This window comes from Phascolarctos cinereus, unplaced genomic scaffold (genome assembly GCF_003287225.1).
Source record: "Phascolarctos cinereus isolate Bilbo 61053 unplaced genomic scaffold, phaCin_HiC Scaffold_1;HRSCAF=81, whole genome shotgun sequence".
Classification (NCBI taxonomy): domain Eukaryota; kingdom Metazoa; phylum Chordata; class Mammalia; order Diprotodontia; family Phascolarctidae; genus Phascolarctos; species Phascolarctos cinereus.
The window spans coordinates 15,345,986-15,368,966 of NW_027555514.1; the positions used below are offsets into that span (position 1 = coordinate 15,345,986).

The 22,981-nt window shown below is 43.1% G+C and overlaps 1 protein-coding gene and 1 long non-coding RNA gene across 3 annotated transcripts in view; one reads left to right on the plus strand and one right to left on the minus strand.

Annotated features, from left to right (window-relative positions):
• Positions 1 to 20,171, plus strand: part of NPY (neuropeptide Y) — a 33,344-nt gene extending 13,173 nt beyond the window's left edge. The window contains exons 1-4 of one of the 2 annotated variants that reach the window (XM_020993172.2): positions 9,243 to 9,332; positions 11,256 to 11,443; positions 14,531 to 14,611; positions 19,882 to 20,171. In XM_020993172.2, coding sequence (XP_020848831.1) covers positions 11,256 to 11,443; positions 14,531 to 14,611; positions 19,882 to 19,906 — 294 coding nt within the window. In that variant the 5' untranslated portion in view covers positions 9,243 to 9,332 and the 3' untranslated portion in view covers positions 19,907 to 20,171. Of the gene's footprint in view, positions 1 to 9,242; positions 9,333 to 11,255; positions 11,444 to 14,530; positions 14,612 to 19,881 lie in introns of those variants that run through there. The other variant, XM_078150872.1, reaches the window with a different exon arrangement.
• On the minus strand, positions 7,652 to 9,091 carry LOC144456263 (uncharacterized). Its single transcript, XR_013485201.1, has 2 exons — positions 8,350 to 9,091; positions 7,652 to 8,037 (listed from the first exon to the last, which is right to left on the minus strand). It is a non-coding gene; the product is annotated as an uncharacterized LOC144456263 (long non-coding RNA).
• Positions 20,172 to 22,981: the final 2,810 nt, after the last annotated feature.

Here is a 22,981-nt window from a genome sequence, read left to right on the forward strand (position 1 = left end):
CCAGCCTCACAGGGTTCTCTTGAGGATCAAATTAGTAATAATTAAACTAGCATTTAAATAGCCCTATCCAAGTACTTTACAAGTATTATAATATATAAGACACTGGATTATTGTCTACTATTATTATTATAGGAAGGGGTCTAAATATTCATTTGTTAGCCCTAGGCACCTGCGTGGTACCATGATTCTGAAAATCCATAATCGCCTCCTTCCAATTTCTTTGTATGGCTCTTCACATTGCTTTCAGCTGTCTTGTGTGGATGAATGTATGGCTAGGACCATTTAAAGGAGTATCTTTGTATGAATAATTTTTTAAATAAAGGGAGTCAGAAGCTCTTTGCAAGTGCCTTCTAAAGAAGGGTAAAATCAGGAAGTGTGATGGCATTAGGTGCAGAATGAATGGACAAATAGCATGTAGACTGGTAGGTATTGGACACTACTCAATAATTCAACAAATATTTAATTGTCTATTGTGTATACATCACTGTGTTGGAAAAGTTTGAGGATGGAAAAGTTTGTTTTTTTAAAACTAGCTCAATCCTTGCCCTAATGGAGCATGCAATTTGCTGAGAATTCCATGGCTTATAAATAGGAAAGTGTGATGGAGCCAACCAAAGAACTCTAGGGAGATTTGAAGAAGGAGAGAAAACCTCCTTCCTAACTTTTTGGGGCAGCTAGGTGACACAGTGGATAGAGTGGTAGTCTGGAGTCAGGAAGAAATGAGTTCAAATGCAGCCTCAGATATTTACCAGCTGTATGACCCTGGACAAGTCACTTAACCTTGTTTGCCTCGTCTATAAAGTGAGCAGGAGAAGGAAATGGCAAACTACTCCAGGATCTTTGCCAATTAAACCCCAAATGGGGTCACAAAGAGATGGATGCAACTGAAATGACTGGACAACAAAAATAATAAATATTATATAAATAGATATAATATATAGTTATCTTCCTCTATACTATTATATCTGCTAGAAGACAAATAGTAGCCTTTGAACGATTCTTTGTGAGTTAAAAAAAAAACCAAAACACCTAGCCATTTGCAAAATTGTACAGCCCAGGATACCCAAGGCTTCTTGCTTGGATGGAACAGAGCCATCTTATAGCTTATAGCATCTCTTGTTGTAATCATGTTTTTCATTAGCTTGTCAAATTCACTCCCACATAGAAATGTATTTTTGATGAGGGCAAACCCACTATTTCATCCCCAAGAAGGCTTTAATGGGGCAGTCAGAACTGCGGTATGGAATTCTGAAATTACTCTGACACAAAGCTATTACATTAGCACTGCCAGAGTGCATGCCTTCTCAGCCAGCAAGCGGCAATCCCTCTCAGCAGGAAGGTCCTACTTGTGTTGGAAGGATGAGCCTTTTTCTCATTTTATTTTTCCTTTCCATTTAGTGTTGGGTACCCAAATCTAGTAAAAGCTCTGTCCACTTATTCTGCATCCATCAAATGATCATGTCTCTCTCTACTTTTCCCACCTTATTATGGTTTCCTTCCCTCCCCTTAATTCTTTGCAAACCCTGCACTTATATTTTGGAGCAGGAGCCCAAGGGAGATCTGTAGCTCCTGGGACAATCCCATAATGCTACAGTGGAAGCTGTCACTTTGCAAGAGAGAGACGAGCTCCTTTCTAAACAATAAAAGCCAGAAGCCCCCACTCCCATCACAGCTCTAGGGTAAGATCTGGGAATTTGGGGGGTCTGCAAATTCACTGAGAGTCAGTAGTGTGATACAGCTAACTGAGAAAGCAAATGAGACCTTGGGCTGTGGTGAGAGAAGCATGGAATCTAGTACTGGGGTAAAGAAGGGAAGTGATTGTCTCTCTATACTCTGCACTGGTCAGACTACATTGAAAGAGCTAAGTTCAATTTTGAGCAGCATATTTTAGGAAGGACATTGGTTAGCCAAAGAGCATTCTCAGGCTGGCAGCCAGGATGATTCAGGGTCTTCAGTCCAAGCCACAAGAAAATCATTTGAAGGAATTGAGAATGTTGAACCTGAAGAAGAGAAAAGTTTGAACAGGGAAGTTGGGATGGAACATGATAGCTATCTATGTTCAAGGATTTGAAGAACTGTCATATGGAAGAGGGATCAGACTTAGTCTGCAATGCTCTAGAAGGCAGAACTGGGAGAAGTGTGGGAGAAGGTGCAAGAAAGCCCAGGAAAATGGCAGGAAATGGCAGGAAATTTTTCTAATACTCAAATTTTGGGAGTTATCTCAAAGCTAAATGGGCTTCCTCAGGAAGTCTTCAAGAAGAAAGGAAGGAAATAAAGAGGGAAGGAATGAAAGAAGGAACAAAAGAAAGAAGGAAGGAAAGGAAGAATGAAAGAATGAAGAAAGGAAGGAAAAGAGAAAGAGAAAAATAAAGAAAGAGTATTTCATAGTGTGTAACCACATAGCATAGAATTGGAGATAGAAGGAACTGCAAATGTCATCTAGTTTGAATGCCTCATTTTACAGATGAAAGCATTGAATCCCAAAGAGGGAAGGTGACTTGCCCAAGTTCACATAAATAGGAGCAGAGCCAAAATTCTAGCCAAGGTCTTTTGACACCAGATTCAGCTTGCTTTCCACTAACCCTAACTATAGCCCTCACCCAAAACTCTAACTTTTTTTAAAAAAATTTATTTAGTTTTCATTTTCAACATTCACTTCTCTAAGATTTTGAGTTTTAAATTTTCTCCCCCTTCCTTCCCTCCCCGCTCCCCAAGGTGGCATACAATCTAACATAGGCTCTACATATACATTCATATTAAACGTATTTTCACATTAGTCATGTTGTAAAGCAGAATTAGAACAAATGGGAGAAACCACGAGAAAAAAAGAAACAAAAAAAGAGAGAGCAAATAGTCGGCTTCAATCTGCGTTCAGACTCCATAGTTCTTTTTCTGGATGTGGATAGCATTTGGAGTTGTCTTAGATCCTTGCATTGCTGAGAAGAGCCAAGTCATCAAAGTTAGTCCTTGCACAGTCCTAAACTCTAATCTAACCCTAACCCTAAATTCTAACCCTAAGTAGTGTTTTTGGGTGTGTCATAGAAGGAATTCTCCATTATGTACAAGTTGGACCAGATGGCCACTGTTTACATCAGTAATACTCTGGCTCTGATGCTTCATCTGATTCCTTCATCTGTATACATCCTGTTGTCCCAAGTCAGTGATGACAGCACCCCTTCTCCAACCTCCCAGACCCTGACAAGGAGCCATACAGCCTCTGCTTGATGCACTCCAATGTCATATGACAATTTTTCCTGCTATTTTCCTGGGCGTTCCTGCACCTTCTCCCCCTTGTTCCCAGGTCTGCCCTCTAGAGCCACGCAGACTAATTCTAACCCCTCTTGCCAATGATGCACACCTTCCCTGGCAGCCTGTGAGTTCCTGGACAGCTCCAGTGGTTAGGAAGTTTTTCCTACATTTGCCTCTCTGCCATTTGTAGTGAGTGGTCTTACTCAACTCTCCAGCATCGAGCACGTTAATGCTGTGACAGCCCTTTGTGTCCCCTCTGAACCTTCTTTTCCAAGCAAAGTATCTGCCTTGTATTTATTTTGTGAATGTTTTGTATATATGTCCTATGACCTGATTACACATTGTTCCCTATTAGAATTTAAGCTCTTTGAGGGCAGGGACCACTTAATTTTTCCCCCCTTGTATCTTTAGCACCTGGTAGATAGAAAGTGATTAATAAATGCTTATCATTGATTGATTCCTTTGCTCAGGCCTCATATGTATGGCATATTCTCCAATTTTCTCTCCATCTTGATCATCTTCTACTGGACACACCCCAGATTTAGTCTGACTGAGGCAGAGTCCAGAGAGACTGACACTTCCTCTGTCCTAGACACTATAATCCTCTTAAAATAGCCTGGTTGTATTTGTTTGAGGTTGAAGACCATTTTCCCACTCCTTTCGTATGCCCCAGAGTGCCTTTCTTTCTCTAACATCCATTTCTGGTGCCTCATCATAGCATAGAGTTGCCCCTGGGCACTTCAAGGCATTTTGGCTGAGCATAAGCTGCCAACATGGAAAAGCTTGGAGTCTGAACCCACCAATGGAGGTGGCCACCTGCAGGTTAACCACTGGAGAAGCAACCTGGCAAAGTCTGGCAAGGCACTTCCCCAAGCTGGCTTTAGTATGCTGAATTTGGGGGCAGAGGAACTCAGGAAGATGGTCTCCTGAGGTATAGAGGAATCAAGATGTGCATTAGCAAGGGGAGCAGCCCCAACACCCCAGTCAGGGCTCTTTGGAGTATTGAAATGGACAACAACAACAATAATAGAGTACTTAAAGATCTGCAAAGCCATTTTACATTTATTATATCACTGGTTCTTCACGACAACCGTGTGCCATACTTCCATTTTACAGATGTGGAAACTGAGGCAGACAGTAGTTTTTAGGGACTTGCCCAGAGTCACCCAGTTCCTAAGTATCTGAGACAGGATTTGAACTCAGGGCTTCTGGACTCCAAGCCTGGTGCTCAATCCCCTGCATTTCTTATCTGCTCTATAAAGTACTACACTGAGAGTTTGGAAACCTGGGTTCAAATTGCCCCTCTACCACTGTTACCTCCCCTTTGTTAAGCTTTCTTCTTTGAGCTGGACTAAATTACCTTTAAGGTCTCTTTTAGCTCTTTTCTTAGCCTTCATTATGAACCTGAGCATGAGACAGGAAGGCATTGAAGAAACCCTTGTGGATAGACTGGTTGCCCAAGAAATTCATGGCTCTTATCTCATGTCTCTGTATAAGTGACAGAGAGAGCAGGCCTAGATGGTGAGAACATCTTTCTGAATCCCAGACTGGCATGTCCAGGGCACTCTCAGACTCTCTGTCCACTGAGCTTCACTGCCTCTGTAATGGGGAGTCAAGTTTGGGGTAGAATCTCTGTTCTGCAGGTGGACCTCTTCCCAGGATTAGAGGCTGTCAGAGGCATTTACCTCTGGTCCCAGCACAGAAACCAATGGAACATTTTCTTCCCTGTGAGTTCAAATGGCTGATGGCTGTCCCCCTTCCGAGCAGAGCCCCTTACAGATTTGATAAGAGCAGTTGATGTCCATGTACTGGACTTAACTCAAATTTGAATTAACATTCTGTCTTGTTTTCATGTCTGGTACATAATGTTCCCTGTACCCACACATACTATACTCCAGGTCCCAACTAGATTAAAAAACTAGATATTTTGGGGGAAAGCAGCTCAAAGCAATTTTAAAAGAAAAATCTAGTTCAAATGTAACATTCAGGCATTGCCTTCATCTCTCAGCAACCACTGATAAGGCAATAAAAAAGCAAAGCCACTTTGATTAAAATTAATGGGATTTTAAACTAGGAAAGTTATCCATACACTAAGATTCCAAAAGTAAATGTGTAAATTCTGTATCTTTCTTTCTCAGCATGAAATAGTAAGCTTTCATTTCAAAAGTAAACACAATTACATCATTGGAGAGTTGGCAGGAAGGAACCTCAGTGATTATCTCATCCAAACCATGCCCTCCCCCCAAACCCCCATTGTAACATATACAACAAGCAGTTGTAAATTGATTGAAGATATAAGAAGTACTCCCTTTGGTCCCACAAAGGCACACTTAGGGGTCTTCTCAACTTGGATATAGGGAGGTCGGAAAAGAGAGAGACACATACCTTGGAGACATGGTGAGGTCCTTGCTGGAGAGACTACTGCTATGGGGTGAGGAAAGTCCTGAAAGAGCTAACTTGGGGGGTTATTATGAGTAGGGAGGAAGAGTGCTATCTGATAGTTTCCTGTATGCGTGAACAATTCTTGCTAATGAGCTGTTAAGATCAACTGTGAAAGTGCTATCAGCAGAATGTAAATTTCAGAACCCTGGACCAAAAAACCCCACTATGGTTATAGCTCTATATACACCCAAAGAAATGGATGAAGGTAGAGGGGGGAAAGGTAACCTGTGCATAATGTAGGTATCTATCCTTCACCTTAAAATTTTTTTTAAAAATAATTTTTGTTGCTATAAGCTCTGTGCTGGCTTCTGCACACATTGCCTTTATATCTTTTTTGTTGTCTGTGTTCTACTCCTACCCAAATTTAATTCACTGTTTTTTCTTCCCAGATCCCAGTTTTCTCTCTTCATCTTAGCTTTTCTATTCCACTGGGAAATTTCCCAGGTAGGATGTTCCCAGACTCAGTTTATGGCTATTAGTCATGCTTTTCATGATAGATGAAGAAGAAGTAAGTTGCCCCTAAGCTTATACATGAATATTTAAGTATTAAAATGAATGAGCAAGGAGATTATAACTAGGCTGAACTAAGCCTTATTCATTCATTGATTTATCTATTTATTTATTTATTCACTCATCCATTTATTTGTTTGTTTGTTTGCAAAGTCCAGTATCTTGGAGCTACTGTAATATAATCACACATGTTGGGTCCCCTAAATGGGGGACACAGAGGAGCCTAAAGCACACATCACCAACCTGCTGCTTTTTCTTTTCCTCCCGAAGTGTCCAATCCTGAGGACAGGATGAAATCCTGAATCCTGAATCCTTAGGCACAGGTAACATTAGTAAAAACTAAAATAATTAAAATAAATCAAGGTTCCAAATAGCTTCATGAAGGCAGCCAGTCTCTTGCAAACAGGCTTGACAGGAATTCAAACCAGAACATCTGGTTTCCAATTCCATTCCTGTATGACCTATGAGGCCAAGTTGAATCTTAGCCTCCTCCTCTGTCAAATAGATTCCATGACCTTGAAGTTCTGATCCTGTGATACCTCTGGGCTTGTTTCCTCATGTGTCAAATGGTGTGAGAGGTTGGCCTCGATGATCTCCAGAACCCCTTCCAGTTTTAAATCTTGTTCCTTCTAAATTCTATAGGTCTATCAACCTCCCATTTTAAAGTGTTCTTCAGAATTTTCAAACATCTTAAAGAAATTGTTCTATCTCCTTTTCCATTTTAATAAAAGAAAATAGAACAAATAGTAAAGTATATTTAATTCTCTTATTAGTGGCTGTTTAGAGTCACTTTTCAGAGAAGCTAAGAGAACCTTACTTTTTGCGTATTTCTTGCACAAATACAACATGCAGTGAAAAGCAGTATCCTTTAGATGAAATATGTCACAGGAACAGATCGAAATATGTTGTTGTTCAATTGTTTTGACTCTTTGTGAGTCAAGGGTTTTCTTGGCGGAGATACTGGAGTGGTTTGCCATATCCTTCTCCAGCTTATTTCACCTATGAGGAAACTGAGGTTAAGTGACTTGCCCAGAGTCATATAGCTACTAAGTGTCTGAGGCCAGCTTTGAACTCACAAAGATTATTCTTCCTGATTCCAAATCTAGTGCTCTATTCACTTCACCACCATTAATCTTCAAAAAGTGTAATCTGAGGTGTGTGTGTGAGTGTGTGAATGTGTGAGATTGCAGAGCAGAGCTGGAGTCTAGAAAACCAAGATTAGATCTGACCTCAGAGATTTAGTAGCTGTGTGACTCTGAGGAAGTTACTTAACTTCTCTGGGCCTCAGTTGCCTCATCTGTAAAATTAGGGGGAAAAACTTCACAGGTTTGTTATGAAAACAAAATGAGATAATTTGTGTGAAGGGCTTTGTGAGCCTCAAAGGGGTATATAAGTTCATGGCAGCTATTATTATTATTATTATTAAGGTAAAAAAAAAGACACAGTCAAGTCCAATCCAACTATCATTTATTAAACACCTACTATGGGCAAAGCATTGTGCTGGATGCTGGGGCTATAGAAATTTAAAAAGCAACCAACCAAGCTGACCTCATAGAACTTACACCCAGTTTGGGACCACCCTCCATCTTAAAGGTGAGGAGGTGCGGTCGCGCTCTGATAAAAGCAGCTGTGGTATCTGAACATTGGAAGCGTTCAGCCAGACTTTGCCTTTTCAGTAGGCACTATCGCTCTTGCGCCGGCAGCATTCTGGGAGTTGTAGTTGTGTGCGCAGGAGCTCAGCCTGCTTTGCCAAATCCTGAACTCTGCCAGGGTGACCAGAGCTCCAACAGGTGTGTAGTGGCGATGAGGGTGCGCAGCCCGGCTCTGCTCGGGTTTCTGCCGTTGTGAAAAAGAGATTCCCATTTGAGCACCTTGAGAAAAAGATTCTCCGAACTGGTTAACCTTAAGTGACTGTACCTGGCTTTGTAGCTGGCTAGCAGCGTCACCCAGGGGCTGCGGCTCCTGTTCCCCAGTGGCTGTTGGAATCCCCAGCTTTTTCCCATGGTTTCCAACCCACCCAATGAGTCAAACATCGCAGGCCTGCCCGACTGGGTTCCTGGGGCTCGGGAGACGGAACGCGTTTACTTGTTCTCTCCCAGGGTACAAAGTGCACCTCAGTTACAATCTCGTCAAGTTCCCAGGGGGTACCTGCTCGGTCACCGTCACGGTCTCAGAGGCACCTGTCGCGGTATGGTAGAGCAGAGGCAAAGGCTGCGGGGTCAGACGCTAGCGTAGGAGAGGGGACAGTCTGCAGCCAACGTCTGCTGATTTCTGCTCCAGCTCCTTCCAGGAGCGCTTTGGAGGAAAGGCCAAGTTAGAGCAGGATGGGACGGACCAGGGGAGCTCTTGGCTAGGAAAACTGGGGCGGGGGGAGGCTTGGGGAGGTCTGGAGGTGAAGTAAAAACTTTTGTCAGCTGTGAAAGGGGTCAGTGGAACTCCGGACAGCCAACTCCGTCGGACCCTTCAGGGGAACGTGAAGAGCAGAGCAAGTTGCGGACAAAGTTGGTCCCAGTAGGAGCTAGGCAAGGCTAGGACGCTCGGCCGGTGTTGAGGCTGCGGTTTCGGGAGAAGCGCAGCTCCTCTCACCTCTTGACAAACAGGGGTCCAGGAGGTGAAGAGTGACACGGCGAGGGCTGGGGTTTGCTTGCTCCCACGCGTCAAGGAAGTTTTTGGCCTCGCCAAAGAGGCCGTAAAGGAGGCACGGGAGGAGGTGAGGGAGAGAGAGGACAGCTAACTAGAGGGCGAAGGGGCATTCTCACTCATTCCAGGGGGATGCCACTCCAGACCCCCGACGGGCACCCTCACACATCACCTTGGAGTCCTGATCTCCCAGCTACACCCGGCACGGAGTGGAAGGGAAGAGGAGGAGGGGAGGAGGTACTAGTAACGTTCTGGCAGCCCAGGAAAGGGGCGGAGGCGGTAAATGGTTGGGGTGGTAGTCATCGGAACGTGATCGCCCAAGGGCCCTCCTGCAGCCACTGGGGAGGTGGTTTTTTTTTTTGTGTGGGGGAGCGGAGAGCCATAAAAGCCCCGGCGTGGCACAGCTCCGACCCAGAGCTGAGAACTCACTCCGGCTGAGAAGAAGAGCACAGAAGCATCATCTCCTTACTTAGACAGGACCACCATCCACCGTAAGTCTACCCTCTCCACCCCAGCTTACCTGCAGCTGGCTCTCTCTGGCAGCCCTCCCTCAGAGGGCAGAGCGGCTGAACTTTGGAAGGATGATTCCTCGGAGCTGCTTCTTTCTCTCTAGATTTCCAAGTCTTGGTTATCCGAGTAGCTTCTTTGTTTTGCGTCCCCCTCTCCCTGTCCCCGCCCCCCTTTCTCATCTAGCGTAAGTTCCCAGCTCTATCGAGGACACCTCTGTCCGGTCTGGGAATTTCCTACCATAGAGCCAATTTTATGAGCCCAGAAAGGTCAAAGTGAGATTTCAAGGGTGGCGTGTGTGTGTGTGTGGGGGGGTATTCCCTTTCTTCACCCAAGTTTCCATTTCAGGGTCCTGCTTGACCTACAAGGCTCACCCTAGGAGGTTTCTTTCCACCTCTTGGGGGAGAGGGAGAAATCTGAACCACTGCGCAAAGGACAGTCTGTCCCGACTCCCCCCCCCCAAAAAAAATCAAGAGACACTGATTAGACGCCCACTGTGTGCAAAACATGCTTAGTGGATGTCTGGGCTGAAAGGTGTCAAGAGGGAGGTGTTTTTGCTTTGGGGGTTTCCCATGATTATCTTTTTAACTTTCCAGTTGGGAACAGGGTGGGAAGGAGACCAGGGAGGAGCCCCTTGCGTTACCGTGGTCCTTGTAGCCTCGGCTTTTCCTAGACATGGACAGTCTGAACTGCGCATTTGAGGGGCCCGGGGCTCTGTCCCTGCGTCCCGAGCCCGCTTGCTCCCAGCACAGCCAGCTGTGCACCTCGGATTCTGAGCTTCCTCCTTCACTCCTCTTAGCAAACATAGCAGGTGGGTAGTGGAGCAGATGCATCTCGGCAGAAGCTTGGAGTAGGGCCAGGGAGGTGCGCTGACTCGGAAGAAGAGCTGGGACGAGCCAGCCCGAGAGAGCCCGACCTGTAGCAGAAAAAGTTTCTAGTAGAGTGAAAAGAGTGTTCGATTTGGACCCAGAGGATCCAGTTTCAAATATTGGCTCTGCTGCTTCCTAATGTGTATGCCACACGTCCTGGCTAGTTGACCCTGAGCGAGTCACATAGGTTCTTCCTATTCCCAGGTAACTCAGCAAGGCCAAACTGGCTGGAAAGGTGCTGACCTGTTATTGGTAGAGGGAGTTCCTCACAGAGACCTCCCCACTTTGTTCAGTCGTTTATTAACAGTGTCTGACTCTTTGGGACCCCTGCGGACCATATTGTCCATAGGTTTTTTGGTTTTTGGTTTTTTTTTTTTGGCAAAGATACTAAGGTGGTTTGCCATTTCCTTCCCCAGGTGAATTAAGACAAACTGGTTAAGTGACTTGCCCAGGGTCACACAGTTAGTATTTGAGGCCGCATTTGAACTCAGGCCCACCCCTGTATCAACTGAGCCATCTAGCTACCTCCCCACCTACTCGGGACCAAACCACAACTTCCATCCCCCACCCTCAACACACACACACACACACACACACACACACACACACACACACACACACACACAGAGTTAGCCAACCTTTTAGGGCCTTTGTTTCCTGGCCTGTAAAATAAAAAGGGTTGGCCTAGATGATCTCCTAGACCCTTCCTAGCTCCAAGTCCTCAACCTTATTTAGCAAAGAAATAGGAAGCCCCAGGCTCCTCAAATACCGTTTCCCTCCTGACTCCAGACTTCAAAGTTTTGCCAAAGTTCCCATTACCCTGGAGCAGGAAGAGTAGGCTAAAGCAGACATTCATTGTAACCCGGAGGGGTCCTGCTGGACTGTGGGCTCAGGGCTGTTGCGTGGGGGTGGGGCACTAAGAGAATTGGCTTGAGGGAGATGAAAAGGGAGGGCTACAAGGGAGGAAGGGGAATCTCTGTTCCCTTTAACCATACCAGGAGACTTGTCCATCCAGCATCCTTTCCCTGTGCTGTCCAGATGGAGAGAAGCAGGCGGCTGTGGCTGTATGTACTGACCTGTGCCCTATCTCTGCTCATCGGCCTGGAGACCTTGGCTGAGTCTTACCCATCCAAACCTGACAGCCCCAGGCAGGACTCCCCACCAGAGGACTTGGCCAGATACTACTCAGCTCTGCGGCACTACATTAATCTCATCACCCGACAGAGGTAGGAGCCAGAGCGTGGAGTCGGGGCATCTGCTGCCCCAGAGGCACCCACAGTCAGGGCCCCTCCAACTTCTCTACATTCCCCCTTTCAGCCCACTGGACTTCAGGATCATTCTTCCTGTGGAGGGCGCAGCTCCTTTTCTCCAATGCTCAGGTTTCTTGTGCCCAAGAAACCTGGCCAGGGGAGAGAACGAGGCCAGATTGGAGAAAGGAAGGGAACCAAAGGGAGAAAATACAGAAAATGAAGCACTGAGGGGGGGGAGGGGGCAAAAGGCAAAGCAGATTTCTCCCTTTGTGGAGGCAGCTAGGTGGCTCAGTGGATAGAGCCCCAGCCCTGAAAGTCAGGAGGACCTGAGTTCAAATCTGACCTCAGACCAAACACTTGACACTTACTAGCTGTGTGACTGGGCAAGTCACTTAACCCCAAATGCCTAACAAACAAACAAATTTCTCCATTTGTCCCAGGCTCCAAATGAAGGAACTATATAGAAAAAGCTTACAAAAAGAATTTTCTTCTAATAGATTCTAGCAGAAGTCAGCTTCTCCCAGCAATGCTATGTCTAGATTCAAGATCTGACTCTGAAGTTACTGTCTGTGTGAACCTGGGCAAGTCACTTAACCTCTGTATGTCACTTTTCTCATCTATTAAGTGGGAATAATAATAGCACCTACCCCTCAGGTTTGTGAGGATGAAATGAAATACTATTTGTAGAGTACTTTGCAAATCTTAAAGCACTGTGTAAATACTAATGATTATAATTGTTATTATGTAAATCTCCTAGACTATATATTGCAAAGTTGTTGGTGCCCTGCAGTGGTACAGTTTTCTATCTTAGTGAAATTACAGGTCTTGTTCTGATCCTAAATTCTGGCAAGGGTTTTGCCTGATGAGGAAAATGAGGCCCGGAAAGATGAAGTGATGTGCACACAAGTAGTAAGTAGGAGAAGCAGGATCTGAACCCATGTCTTCAGTCCACTTTTCCATGGCACATCCTGATTTTTTTTCATGTTCTTTCAACTTGATTCTTTGATTCTCACAAGAGACCTGTCCCTGGAAAGCAGTTAAGTTGGAGATAAAATCCAGGTCCCTCCTTCTCCTTTTAAAGACCCAACTCTGGGTCCAAGGAGTCCTATAGGACATGAGTTCATACTTTATCCATTAGAAAATTGGGGCTGCACTTTCAGGCTACCAATCAATCTATAAATCAATCAATCAGTATTTATTAATTGCCTACTACGTACCGGGCCTTATGCTAATTCCAATATTTTGTTCCATTTTCATGTTGACATTTGAAAGGTCTAAATACTTCTACCCATATGGTGGAAAGAGCATTTTAGTCAAAAGAGTGACCACAATTAATTGATTTCTTTGGGCTCACCTTTAAATAAAAAATCTTGTCTGGTCAAATTCCCAAAACAATGGGAAATAATTCTAGAACTCAGAACAGAAAGCAGCAGCAAACACAAAGCTAAGCCTGTCCTAGCACACCTTCTGCAGGCCAGTGGCTCTGATGGTGGGTAGCTGAGGTATTATGGCCATTTTGCTTGAGACTCAACTGAGTATATAATCCTAGGAAGTTGCCAGAGGCTTAGAGGTTAAGTGACTAATCCAGAGTCACATAGCTGGCAAGTGTCCTAGAGTATCAGAGGAAGGGCTTGAACCCAGAACTTCACACCCAATGGCACCATATTACCTGGAAGAGGGAATGCTACTTGTATACAGAGTATTCTTGACAAGGTGACTTATTGTCTTTTTTTTTTAATAATTGGAAATTGATTCCAAGCTAGTTCAATTGTTTTTTCCTTATAAGGTTCTCTCTCTATCCCAATAAAAATGGGATTCAGCAAGGCTTTTGAATCAATCCCAATGTATTTAGCATTCGAAATGGAGAATAACACAATGAAATCATGTGTCTAGGAGTCTGCAAAATTATAAGAATTTAATATGGGATCATCAGTTTGAGCTAGAATCAATCAATCAATGTACACTTATTAAACAGCTATTTTGTTAGGTACTGGAGAATAGAAAGAAAAAATAAATAAAACAGGCTCTACCCTCAAGGAGCTTATACTCTAATGGATCATATAGAAGTATGGGCAAAGATATAGAAGGGACCTCAGAGGTGGTCTAGTTTAGTCCAACCCCTCATTTATTGATGGGAAACTGAGGCCCAGAAAAGTGAAGTGATGTACACGCTTCATACAAGGAAGCACAGATGGTAAGTGATAAAGAAAGGAGTCAAACCAAGATGCTCCGGCTCCCAATAAAGCAATAATATTGTTTACACTAAGCAGTTTCCCAGAAAGCTAATAATTTCATATTCGAGGGGAAGGAACAATGTGGAAGATAAAACAGCCGGAGAAAGCAAAAGGCATTTTGTTAATAGCTGTAATCTTTTCTAGGAAATTGCCTTAGCTTGCTACTGAAGCTTATTGAACATATTACAAAAGAACTTTTTTTTGGAGAAAAAATTGTCTTCTGATTAGAGTTAAACAAATATAGTATTTTGCTATATATTTATTATATTATATATGTACAATTATCCTATTATCAATAGGAGCCACATACTGAAAAATGAATAAATATATTTCATTTGCCTGGCAGCCTAATGGAGAGAGTGGTAGCCTTACGGTCAGGAAGATCTGGGTTTAAATGCTCCTTCTATCCACGTCTGTGTGACCCTGGACAAATTATTTAATCCTTCAATGTCTCAGGCAACTTTAGGATTTAGGTGGTGTCATAATGCATGGAGCATCAGGCCTGGAGTCAGGAAGACCTGAGTTCAAATTGACTTCAGACACTTACTAGCTGTGTGACTCTGGACAAGTCACTTAACCCGTTTGCCTCAGTTTCCTCATCTGTAAAGTGAGCTGGAGAAGGAAATGGCTAACCACTCCAGTGTCTTTGCCAAGAAGACCCTGTACGGGGTCACGAAGAGTTGGACATGACTATATAGCAACAACAAAGTCAGAGACTGTAATGGTCTAAGGAGTTGCTGAGACCAGGAGTTCCCCAAGCTAATGAAACCACAAAAATATTTCCTTATATTGGGTGGACATTTTAAACTTATATTATTTCTTCTTTTAGATATGGAAAACGATCCAGCCCAGAGACCCTGATCTCAGATCTCTTGTTGAGAGAAAGCACAGAAAACCTTCCTAGATCCAGGTATGAAAAGGGTTTAATTTTTTTTAAAACATCAGTTCTCTTTGTGTATGACCTAAATCTAGTGAAATAAAGTCATGGTGTTTCTCATAGACATCTCATGTTGCTTTTCCTGATCCTCTCCCCACTCCTCAGCTGAAAACCCCTCTTTTCCTTCTGGCACGATCTGTAAAGGATTTGTGATGATTTCATTTGACAAGATACTTTAAGAACAGTCCAAAAGAAAAACAAATGCAAATTCAGTTGTAGTTTTAAAATAGGTTAAAACTCGGTTGTCACTAGTACTGGTGTCATGTTGAAAGTGATGTTAGAGGGATGGGATGCATGCATATCTATGTAGGTGATGACAGTAAGAATGAGAGTAACATAGCAAGTCCAGAAAATCCCATGATGTCGTTCCCAAAGACAATAAAGTCTCAGGCAACCAACCTCAGCCCCGCTGGTGTTTGTGCATGCATCTCTAGGAGCTGAGATCACAGAGCAATGACGGTAGGGTTTTTTCTGGTCTTAGGGAAGTCTATGGAGCTTGAGGGGCAAAGGTTCCAATTGTGTATATTTATATCGATTTAAAAGAGCCTTCTAGGATGTGAGGTAGCAGCCTTCAAACCATCTTCCAGGCTGAGTTTGTCTGCCTGGTCCTTTATCCTGGACTTTCTTATGAAACGCACTGAGACTACTAAGTAGCCCCAGGAAACAGCCCAGGCCGACCGCAGCTCTCCGCATGCCCGGTGGCCAGGAGCGGGGAGGGAGCAGAGTCCTGTTGAGAAGGAAGCTGGAGTGAGCATGCCGAGGATCAAAGAACAGGGTGTAGCTGGGTGCCTGCGTGGTAGTGTATGACTATACGGCAGAATGTAAGTGCTCTGAGGGCAGGGACTGTTTCTCCTTTTGTCTCTGGGGCCCCTAGCACAGAACTCAGTGCATAGAAGGAACTGAAAACATGTTTGTTTGATTGTAATGTACCGTTAAACTGTTTCTCCTTTTAACTGGAAAGGAAGTCAGACTTAGGATTAGAAGACTTGTCTAAGTGGACAGCGCTTTAATGTAAAATATTAAGTCTAGTGATAGAATTTCAGGTTCAGTTGGTGGGCCAGTGGAGGAAAGGTCTTTAGGCAAGGTCTCCTACAACTCCCTAGAAACCAGAATAATTCCTACCCCCATGACATGATAACACCCCTCCCCCCCCACACGTCTGTGTGTCTCTCTATTGATCTATCTGTCTGTCTGTCTATTTCCCTGTCTATATCCACACATGGGTCTGGATGACTCAAAGAATCTAGGTTTCCATTTTTTGCATTCTCCAGGGAGCAAATTAGAAAGTAATCAAGTGAAAGCATGAGCAAGAAACTATGAAATGATTTAAACTTTTAAGAAAACTTGTCCCCATCAAATACCAGCTTGGGGAAAGAGTTCTTAGTGAAAAAAAAAGGTTAACTTCTTAGCTTTTTAATTAGTAAGCAATGATTTGTCTCCTCCAAACTCTAAATATTTGTGAGAACTGAGTGAGGTGGGAGGAAAGTCGAGGTCAGAAGCTCTGGGACTGAATCCTGGTTTTACTGCTTAATCTCAGTCTGACTTTGGGAAGTCATTCACTGCTCTCGGCCTCTCAGTTTCTGCATCTTTAACATGAAGTGGGCAAACACAACAATCTTGAAGGCCACTTTTGGCTCTAGGTCCTGTAAATTACCATTAACCTAACACTTTTAGGTTAAATTTATCCCAAGCTTTAAAAACTAGTTAAATATGTATATATCTATATCTATATCTATATCTATATCTATATCTATATCTATATCTATATCTATATCTATATCTATATCTATATCTATATCTATATCTATATCTATATCTATATCTAAAACCTAATAATAGAGACAGCTAGGTGGAGCCACAGTGCATAGAGCATAGACCTGAGCTCAAATCTAACCTCAGACTAGCTGTGTGACCCTGGGCAAGTCACTTAAACTCCTGTCTGCTTCAATTTACTCATATGTAAAATGGGGATGATAATAATAGCACCTATCTCCCAGGGTTGTTGTGAGAATCAAATGAAAAGCTGTTTATAAAGTATTTAACGCAGTGCCTGCACAAAGTAAATGCTATATAAAAATGCAATCATTTATTTATTTTTTATAATTATCATTATTATTCAACAAATGGGCATATTCAGTTTGAGATTCCAGCGTACAGAATAAACACATTATTATTGTTAAACTTGGGGAAAAGACAGTAAATTGGGATATTAAAGTGAAAGTTTTCTGGGATACATAGGGAACCATTTTTTCATATCTGAAGGGCCGTTGTGTGGAAGAGAGGTGAAATTTGTTTGGTTTGGCCCCAGAAGATAGAGCCAGGAGGAAAAGGTAGAAGTTCCAGGATTGTAGGTTTAGGCTTTGATAGAAAGAAAAAAGTTTCTAACAATTAGAACTATCTCAAAGTGGAACTGTCCAAGCAGGTAGTAAGCTCACTGTCACTTAGGGGTCTTCAAGCAAAAGCTGAAAACCCACTGGTTAGGGATTCAATCCGTTTCAGATACAGGTTAGGCTAAATGACCTCTGAAGTCCCTCTTAGCTTTGAGAATCAGTGATACTGTGAAAAGAACAGACTGTAAATACTACCTTATCCCAGCAAGTTGACTTACAGTCTTTTCTCCCATAATCCCTTGAAGTTCTCTGCATTTTGGGTGCCCTTTGAAAATCTCAGGTACTAAAAGATTAGCCCCCAGGCATAGTTCTGTTCTGCTCATGAACTTCAGACTCAAACCTCTAAAAGACACAATAAAGAGTCTCCCTGTGGTGCTAAAGACAGAATGAAAGGTTTGTGGGAAAATATAGTGACTGGTTCTTTAATCACTAAAAGACCCAGAATGGAATACTTGGATGAGCACTGGACTAGCAGTCAGATCTGAGTTCTATTCCTATGGCCTAAGGCAAAGCAAGGAAGTCACTTCAACCCACGAGCCTCAGTTTCCCCATCTGTAAAATAGAGCTAGCTGTTAGGCTCCATCCGACTCAAGAGTCCCATAGTTCATATGGAGAATACAAGTTTAGGCTATGTGAAACAACGTACCAGATCATAAGCTCCTAGAAAGCTCCCTTAGCACTCCAAATCATTGTATATAGTTTTTTTGAAATTTCTCACTGAAATCTAAAGAATCAAACTCTAGGGCCACATTAAGAAATAATCACTAATATTTACATAATGCAAGAGGTCTCCATCTACAGACAAGGAAACTGAGCTTTACAGAGGTTAATTGGCCTGCTCAAGGTCACACTGCTAAGAAAAGGAAGAATTAGGACCTGAACCCAGCTCTTTCCAATGCCAATGATATTTCTGCTATACACACAAAAATATAGCAATGACATGCATGAAGACAGAGTCAAAATGGATTCATCCACTAGGGAGTTGAAACTCAATGTCAGGGCTTTACAAATTAAATAAAAACAGTAATAATTATTATGACTGCCAGAGAAGGGAGTGGGAAATTTAAAAAAAAAATCCTTCCCTTTTTCTATTCTACTTTGCTTGAATTTGGGGCAGGGTGGGGTGGGCAGTCCTAGAATGAACCTACCACTTTAAGATAAAACGATCAGATTCTAGATTGGGCCAGGACAGGCCTGTATGTTGGACAATTTCTAATGGATGAGTGAATGGTCATTGCAGGATTTACCTCTGACAAATCCAACTCCAACTGTAGACAAACAGAAGTTTTGGAATTCTCTGTGAATGATGAGGGGTAAAGCTAGAAGACACTTTAGAGATCTTCTAGTCCAATCCCCTCATTTTACAGATGAGGAAACTGAGGTCCAGAGAGTAATGACTTGTCCAAAGTCAAACAGATAGCACATGGCAGGGGTAGAATTCAAACCCAGGTCCGTGGACTCCTAAGCAGACGTTCTTGCTTAGAACCCTGCCTATTGCTTAGAGAATGGAGCCAAGCTGGGAAAAGGATGTGCCCAAGGGTGTAAGAGCAACCTCAGGTCTTCTGACTCCAAACCCAGTGCTTTCTCCAGTGGACCATTTATTCTCACTTACAGATGATGCCCTCGCTCTCCTACCTTCAGCTTCCCACTATTTCTCCCCAACAATCCTGGTCCAGACCTCCATTAGTTGCCATTCATAACATCAAGAACTAAGTTACCAGGAGAGGGCGCTGCAACCCCTCTTTTTCTGTAGTTGCATAGCAGTTCTACCATTGCCATGATTTCTTTCCAAAGTGAACTGCACTAAGTGGCTGTGATGACTTTGAGTTGAGCCAGGCACCTCCTTTCACCCAGTACCCACCAATTAGCCTTGACCAGGGTTAAGGGCACAGTATATGACTTTTGTTTGTGTGAAACTGACATGCTGTCAATTAACTGAGCTCACCCATTCAGTCTGAGATGAGGAGACTGTTGATCTCCAAATGTATGTAAAGTAACAAAGGATTTGTTGGAGAATCAGGTGTAAATTTGTACGTTTGATTGGCTCCAGTAGGTGCTAGAAGGTAAGATCCACCCAGTGTTCAGAGAATAAAAAATCAAACTGAGTCATGCGTGGCTTTGTTTTATACTCTTCCGTTTGAATTTTTTTTAATGAAATAAAGTTAATTGCATCCTAACTTGCATTATCTTTTCTAATGATGAAATCATATGGAAGAACAATGAAGGGGTGAGTCTGGACAACCTTGAGGTTGTCTGTGAATTTTCTCTGTGTGTGTGTGTGTGTGTGGTGTGTGTGTGTGTGTGCGTGCACGCACGTGTCCGTGTGCTGTGAGAGGGAGGAAGAGAGGGAGGGAGGGAAGAGGAGAGAGAGAGAGAGAGAGAAGAGAGAGAGAGAGAGAGAGAGAGAGAGAGAGAGAGAGAGAGAGAGAGAGAGAGAGAGAGAGAGGATTGTTCATAATATAAACATTTAGTTCTTCCAACATAAAATGACTTGCAAGAAAACAGAAATGCCCTCAATTTGCTGAATGATAGTAACCTTTGTTTTTAAATTTTGAGATGGTCCCTGAGCCCCAGAGAACCATAGATTTGTTCCATTGGTAATGAAGGCTCCTCCAAAGAGGGTTTCCACCTGCTTTCCTTCTTTCTTTCCTCCCTCCTTTCCTTCTTCTTTCTTTCCTCCCTCACTTCCTTTTTCTCTTTCTTCCTTCCTTCTTTCCCATCAGGAAAGTCCCATCCTTGCCCTTTGACCACCTGCCATTATAAGGCTCCATTTCTTTCTGTTTCTACTGTCTCAGGAGGTTGAAAGGTTTTCATCTGGACATTTTGCAAGCTATTGATTCTCCTCTTTTACAGGTTTGAGGATCCTTCCACGTGGTGATGGGAATTCCAGCTCATCTTCAGTTTTTTCCTATTCTTTCCTGTATTCCAGGCTACAAAGCCTGGTTTACCTGGATCTACCAACCTTGCCAATGCATGCATCACCCCTTCCCACATCCCTTGAGTTTATTTCCCATGATTGTCTTGAATATATGTTTATTTAAATAAACCACCATGCATTCAAAATGTAACAGCAAATGAAAATTTTACTATTGGAAGAGTAAGGATTGTTGTGAGTTATTAAATGCTATTTAAACATCATCATATCCTGTAGTAGCATCTGCACATTCATTCCCCTGGTTTTCCTGAAGAGAAAGGCTGTAATCTGCTAAGTGAGACCAAGACTCAAATTAATTTATAGAATTGAGAGTATTTGTTAAGTGCTAACGATGTGCCAGGAACTATGTTAAATGCTGAGTTACAAGGACAAACAAGCAAGGCAGTCTCTGTCTTCAGTGAGCTCCCATTTTAATGGGAGCAGAACTAGCAATGCTGTAACTAATGGTCAGTTTGGGAGAAATCGGAGAAGATTTTTGGCTTTTCCCTGCTACCCCTGATGCCACCATTGCAGAAGCCTCTTGCTTTCTGTAGAAAGGATCACAGAATCACAGATTTAGTGTTGGAAGAGACCTCACCAATCCTTGGGTCCAACTTCCTCCCTTTGAAGATGAGAAAGTGACTTGCTTGGGATCACACAGCTAGTAAATGTCTGAGGCAAGATTTGAACCCAAGTCTTTCTGACTCCAGTTCTAGTGTTCTATCCACTACAGCAATCCCATCATCATTGTAGTTGTCTGAGGCTCAGAAAGGGAAGATTACCTACCCAGGGTCATATGTCTAGTGAACGCCAGTTCTTGACTACATGTGCCTCAATCTATCTGTTATATGGTGATGTTTTCTTAGTAGGAACCAAGGAGGTGCAGGGGATGAGCCGAATTTAGATAGAAAGATGAAGAAAGGAGTAAACAGAGTCTTCCTTATCACCTTTTGACACAACATAGAATGTGTTAATCAAATTATGCTAAAATTTGTGGAACTCTTTTCCACCTTCGTGCTCGAGTGCTGAGTACTTACATGCATCTGTTAGCTCATTCCACCAAATGATGCATCTCATGATTCATCCCCGCCGGCCCACCCTGGGCCACCCTTGTCCATGTCAGGTCTGTCCAACACGCTATCATTGTGAGGATTATGGCAGCTCACTCTGGCTGTCCACCTGTTATCCTTCATCCTCACCATGTGACCAGCCCATCTTCTCTCCCTGCCATTTCTTTCCTTGATGACATATTTTCACACTGGACCAATCTTTTCAGGGAGATGCTGTAACCTGCTTATACTTACCACAACCCTTTCCCTTGATGTAATCATTGATTTTCAATCCAAACAACCCAGTAAAAAATAACCGCTACAATGACATTTAACTCAGGGCTGTTTAAAATTAATGTATAGTTACCAAGTAACAGAATCTAGGATCTCATTCTACATTTGATATTTTTCATCAAACTCAAGCAATGCCCACAAATCATATCTTCATATAAAATTCTAAAACTAAAGGCCCATGGACAGCCAAAAAACCAAACGAGTCATGTCATACATGCCAGGTTTGTTGCTGCAAGGAACCGGGATTTTGTCAGAGGGGGCCTTCCTTCCACACAGACTGGCACCCTTCTGTGTCATAGCAGATGGCCTTTAAGAGCTGCTGTGACCAGAGTCCATCCCCCTGTAGCTACCCTGGTGATGTGTCTCTCTACAAATAGTAGTAGTAGTAGTAGTAGTAGTAGTAGTAGTGGTAGTAGTAGTAGTAGAATCCAAAGTTTTAAGGTTTGCAAAGCAAGTTAAGATATTATCTCATTTTATCCTCACACCTGGAAGGTAGATGCTATTATTAACCCCATTTTACAGATAAGGAAACCGAGCCAGACAGAGGTTAAAGTGAATTACCCAGGGTCACACAGGTCGAAAGTGGCTGAGACAGGATTTGAATTCAGGTCTTTGTGACTCCATGGGGCCTTCTCACCCCCTCCACTTAACCAGGCTGCTTCCTGGATGAAAGACTGCAGGCTTGTCCTCAAAGCCTTTGTAGTTTGGTTGGACTTGCAGACTTTGATGGCATCTGCTTTGGAGAGCCCAGAGGCACCTCCAGGTCATTATGAGGCACCAAAGAAGGATGTCATTGGAGGAACACACACACACACACACACACACACACACACACACACACACACACACACACACATATGCAACATCCTCTAATGAAAGCCCAGTGACTCTGCTGTTCCTTGGCTTAATCTAGCCTAGAATACTTCAGAATCTAAAACATGTAAAGGAAGGAAAATCTGATTCAATGGCCATGCCTTCTGCCAAATATTTCAGTGTATCTGTGAGTTATGGTGTCCACATTCTCTTCTCTGGTGCAGGGCACAACCTTCCCCTCCGTGCTTCCCCGTCCTGTACCTTTCTGGTCTGTGTCCTTCCAATATCCTCTGCAGGAGGTCTTCCACCTAGCACCACCTTGCCAAATGTTCCTCATATTTATGTTTCTTTTTAATTTGGGGTTAAAGTTAATGCCTCTAATGAAAAATTTCAAAAAACCTCATTGATTTTAACAAATAATAATTCATCACCTATAATTATTTTTAAAAATAAAGAAATTATATCAGACGTGGATAGAGGTCTGGCCTTAGCTTCAAGTTATATAGATGACACATAATGGTTGTATTGACCCTGGGCAAGTCACTTCCCTGGGACCCTGGAATTTATCTTTATCTTTAATACTTAAAATAGATCTGAGGCTGGTCTGCTCTGGTAGAGGGTCTTTCCTCACTGGGAATGCCTTCCACTGATGAAATCATAAGTCTAATTTAAAAAAAAAAGGTTCCCAGTTCCCTCTTAGAGGATGGCCATTACACAGAGGTGGCAAAAAAGAAAAGGGGGGGGGTGAGTTAATGCAGCCTTTGACAGCACGAGTGTGGGGCCTTTGGCATTCTCTAGCCAACTCTTGGTGACACAGTGGAGAGAGCGGTGGACTTGGAATCAACAAGACCCGGCTTCTAATCTGGCCTCCGATATTGACTAG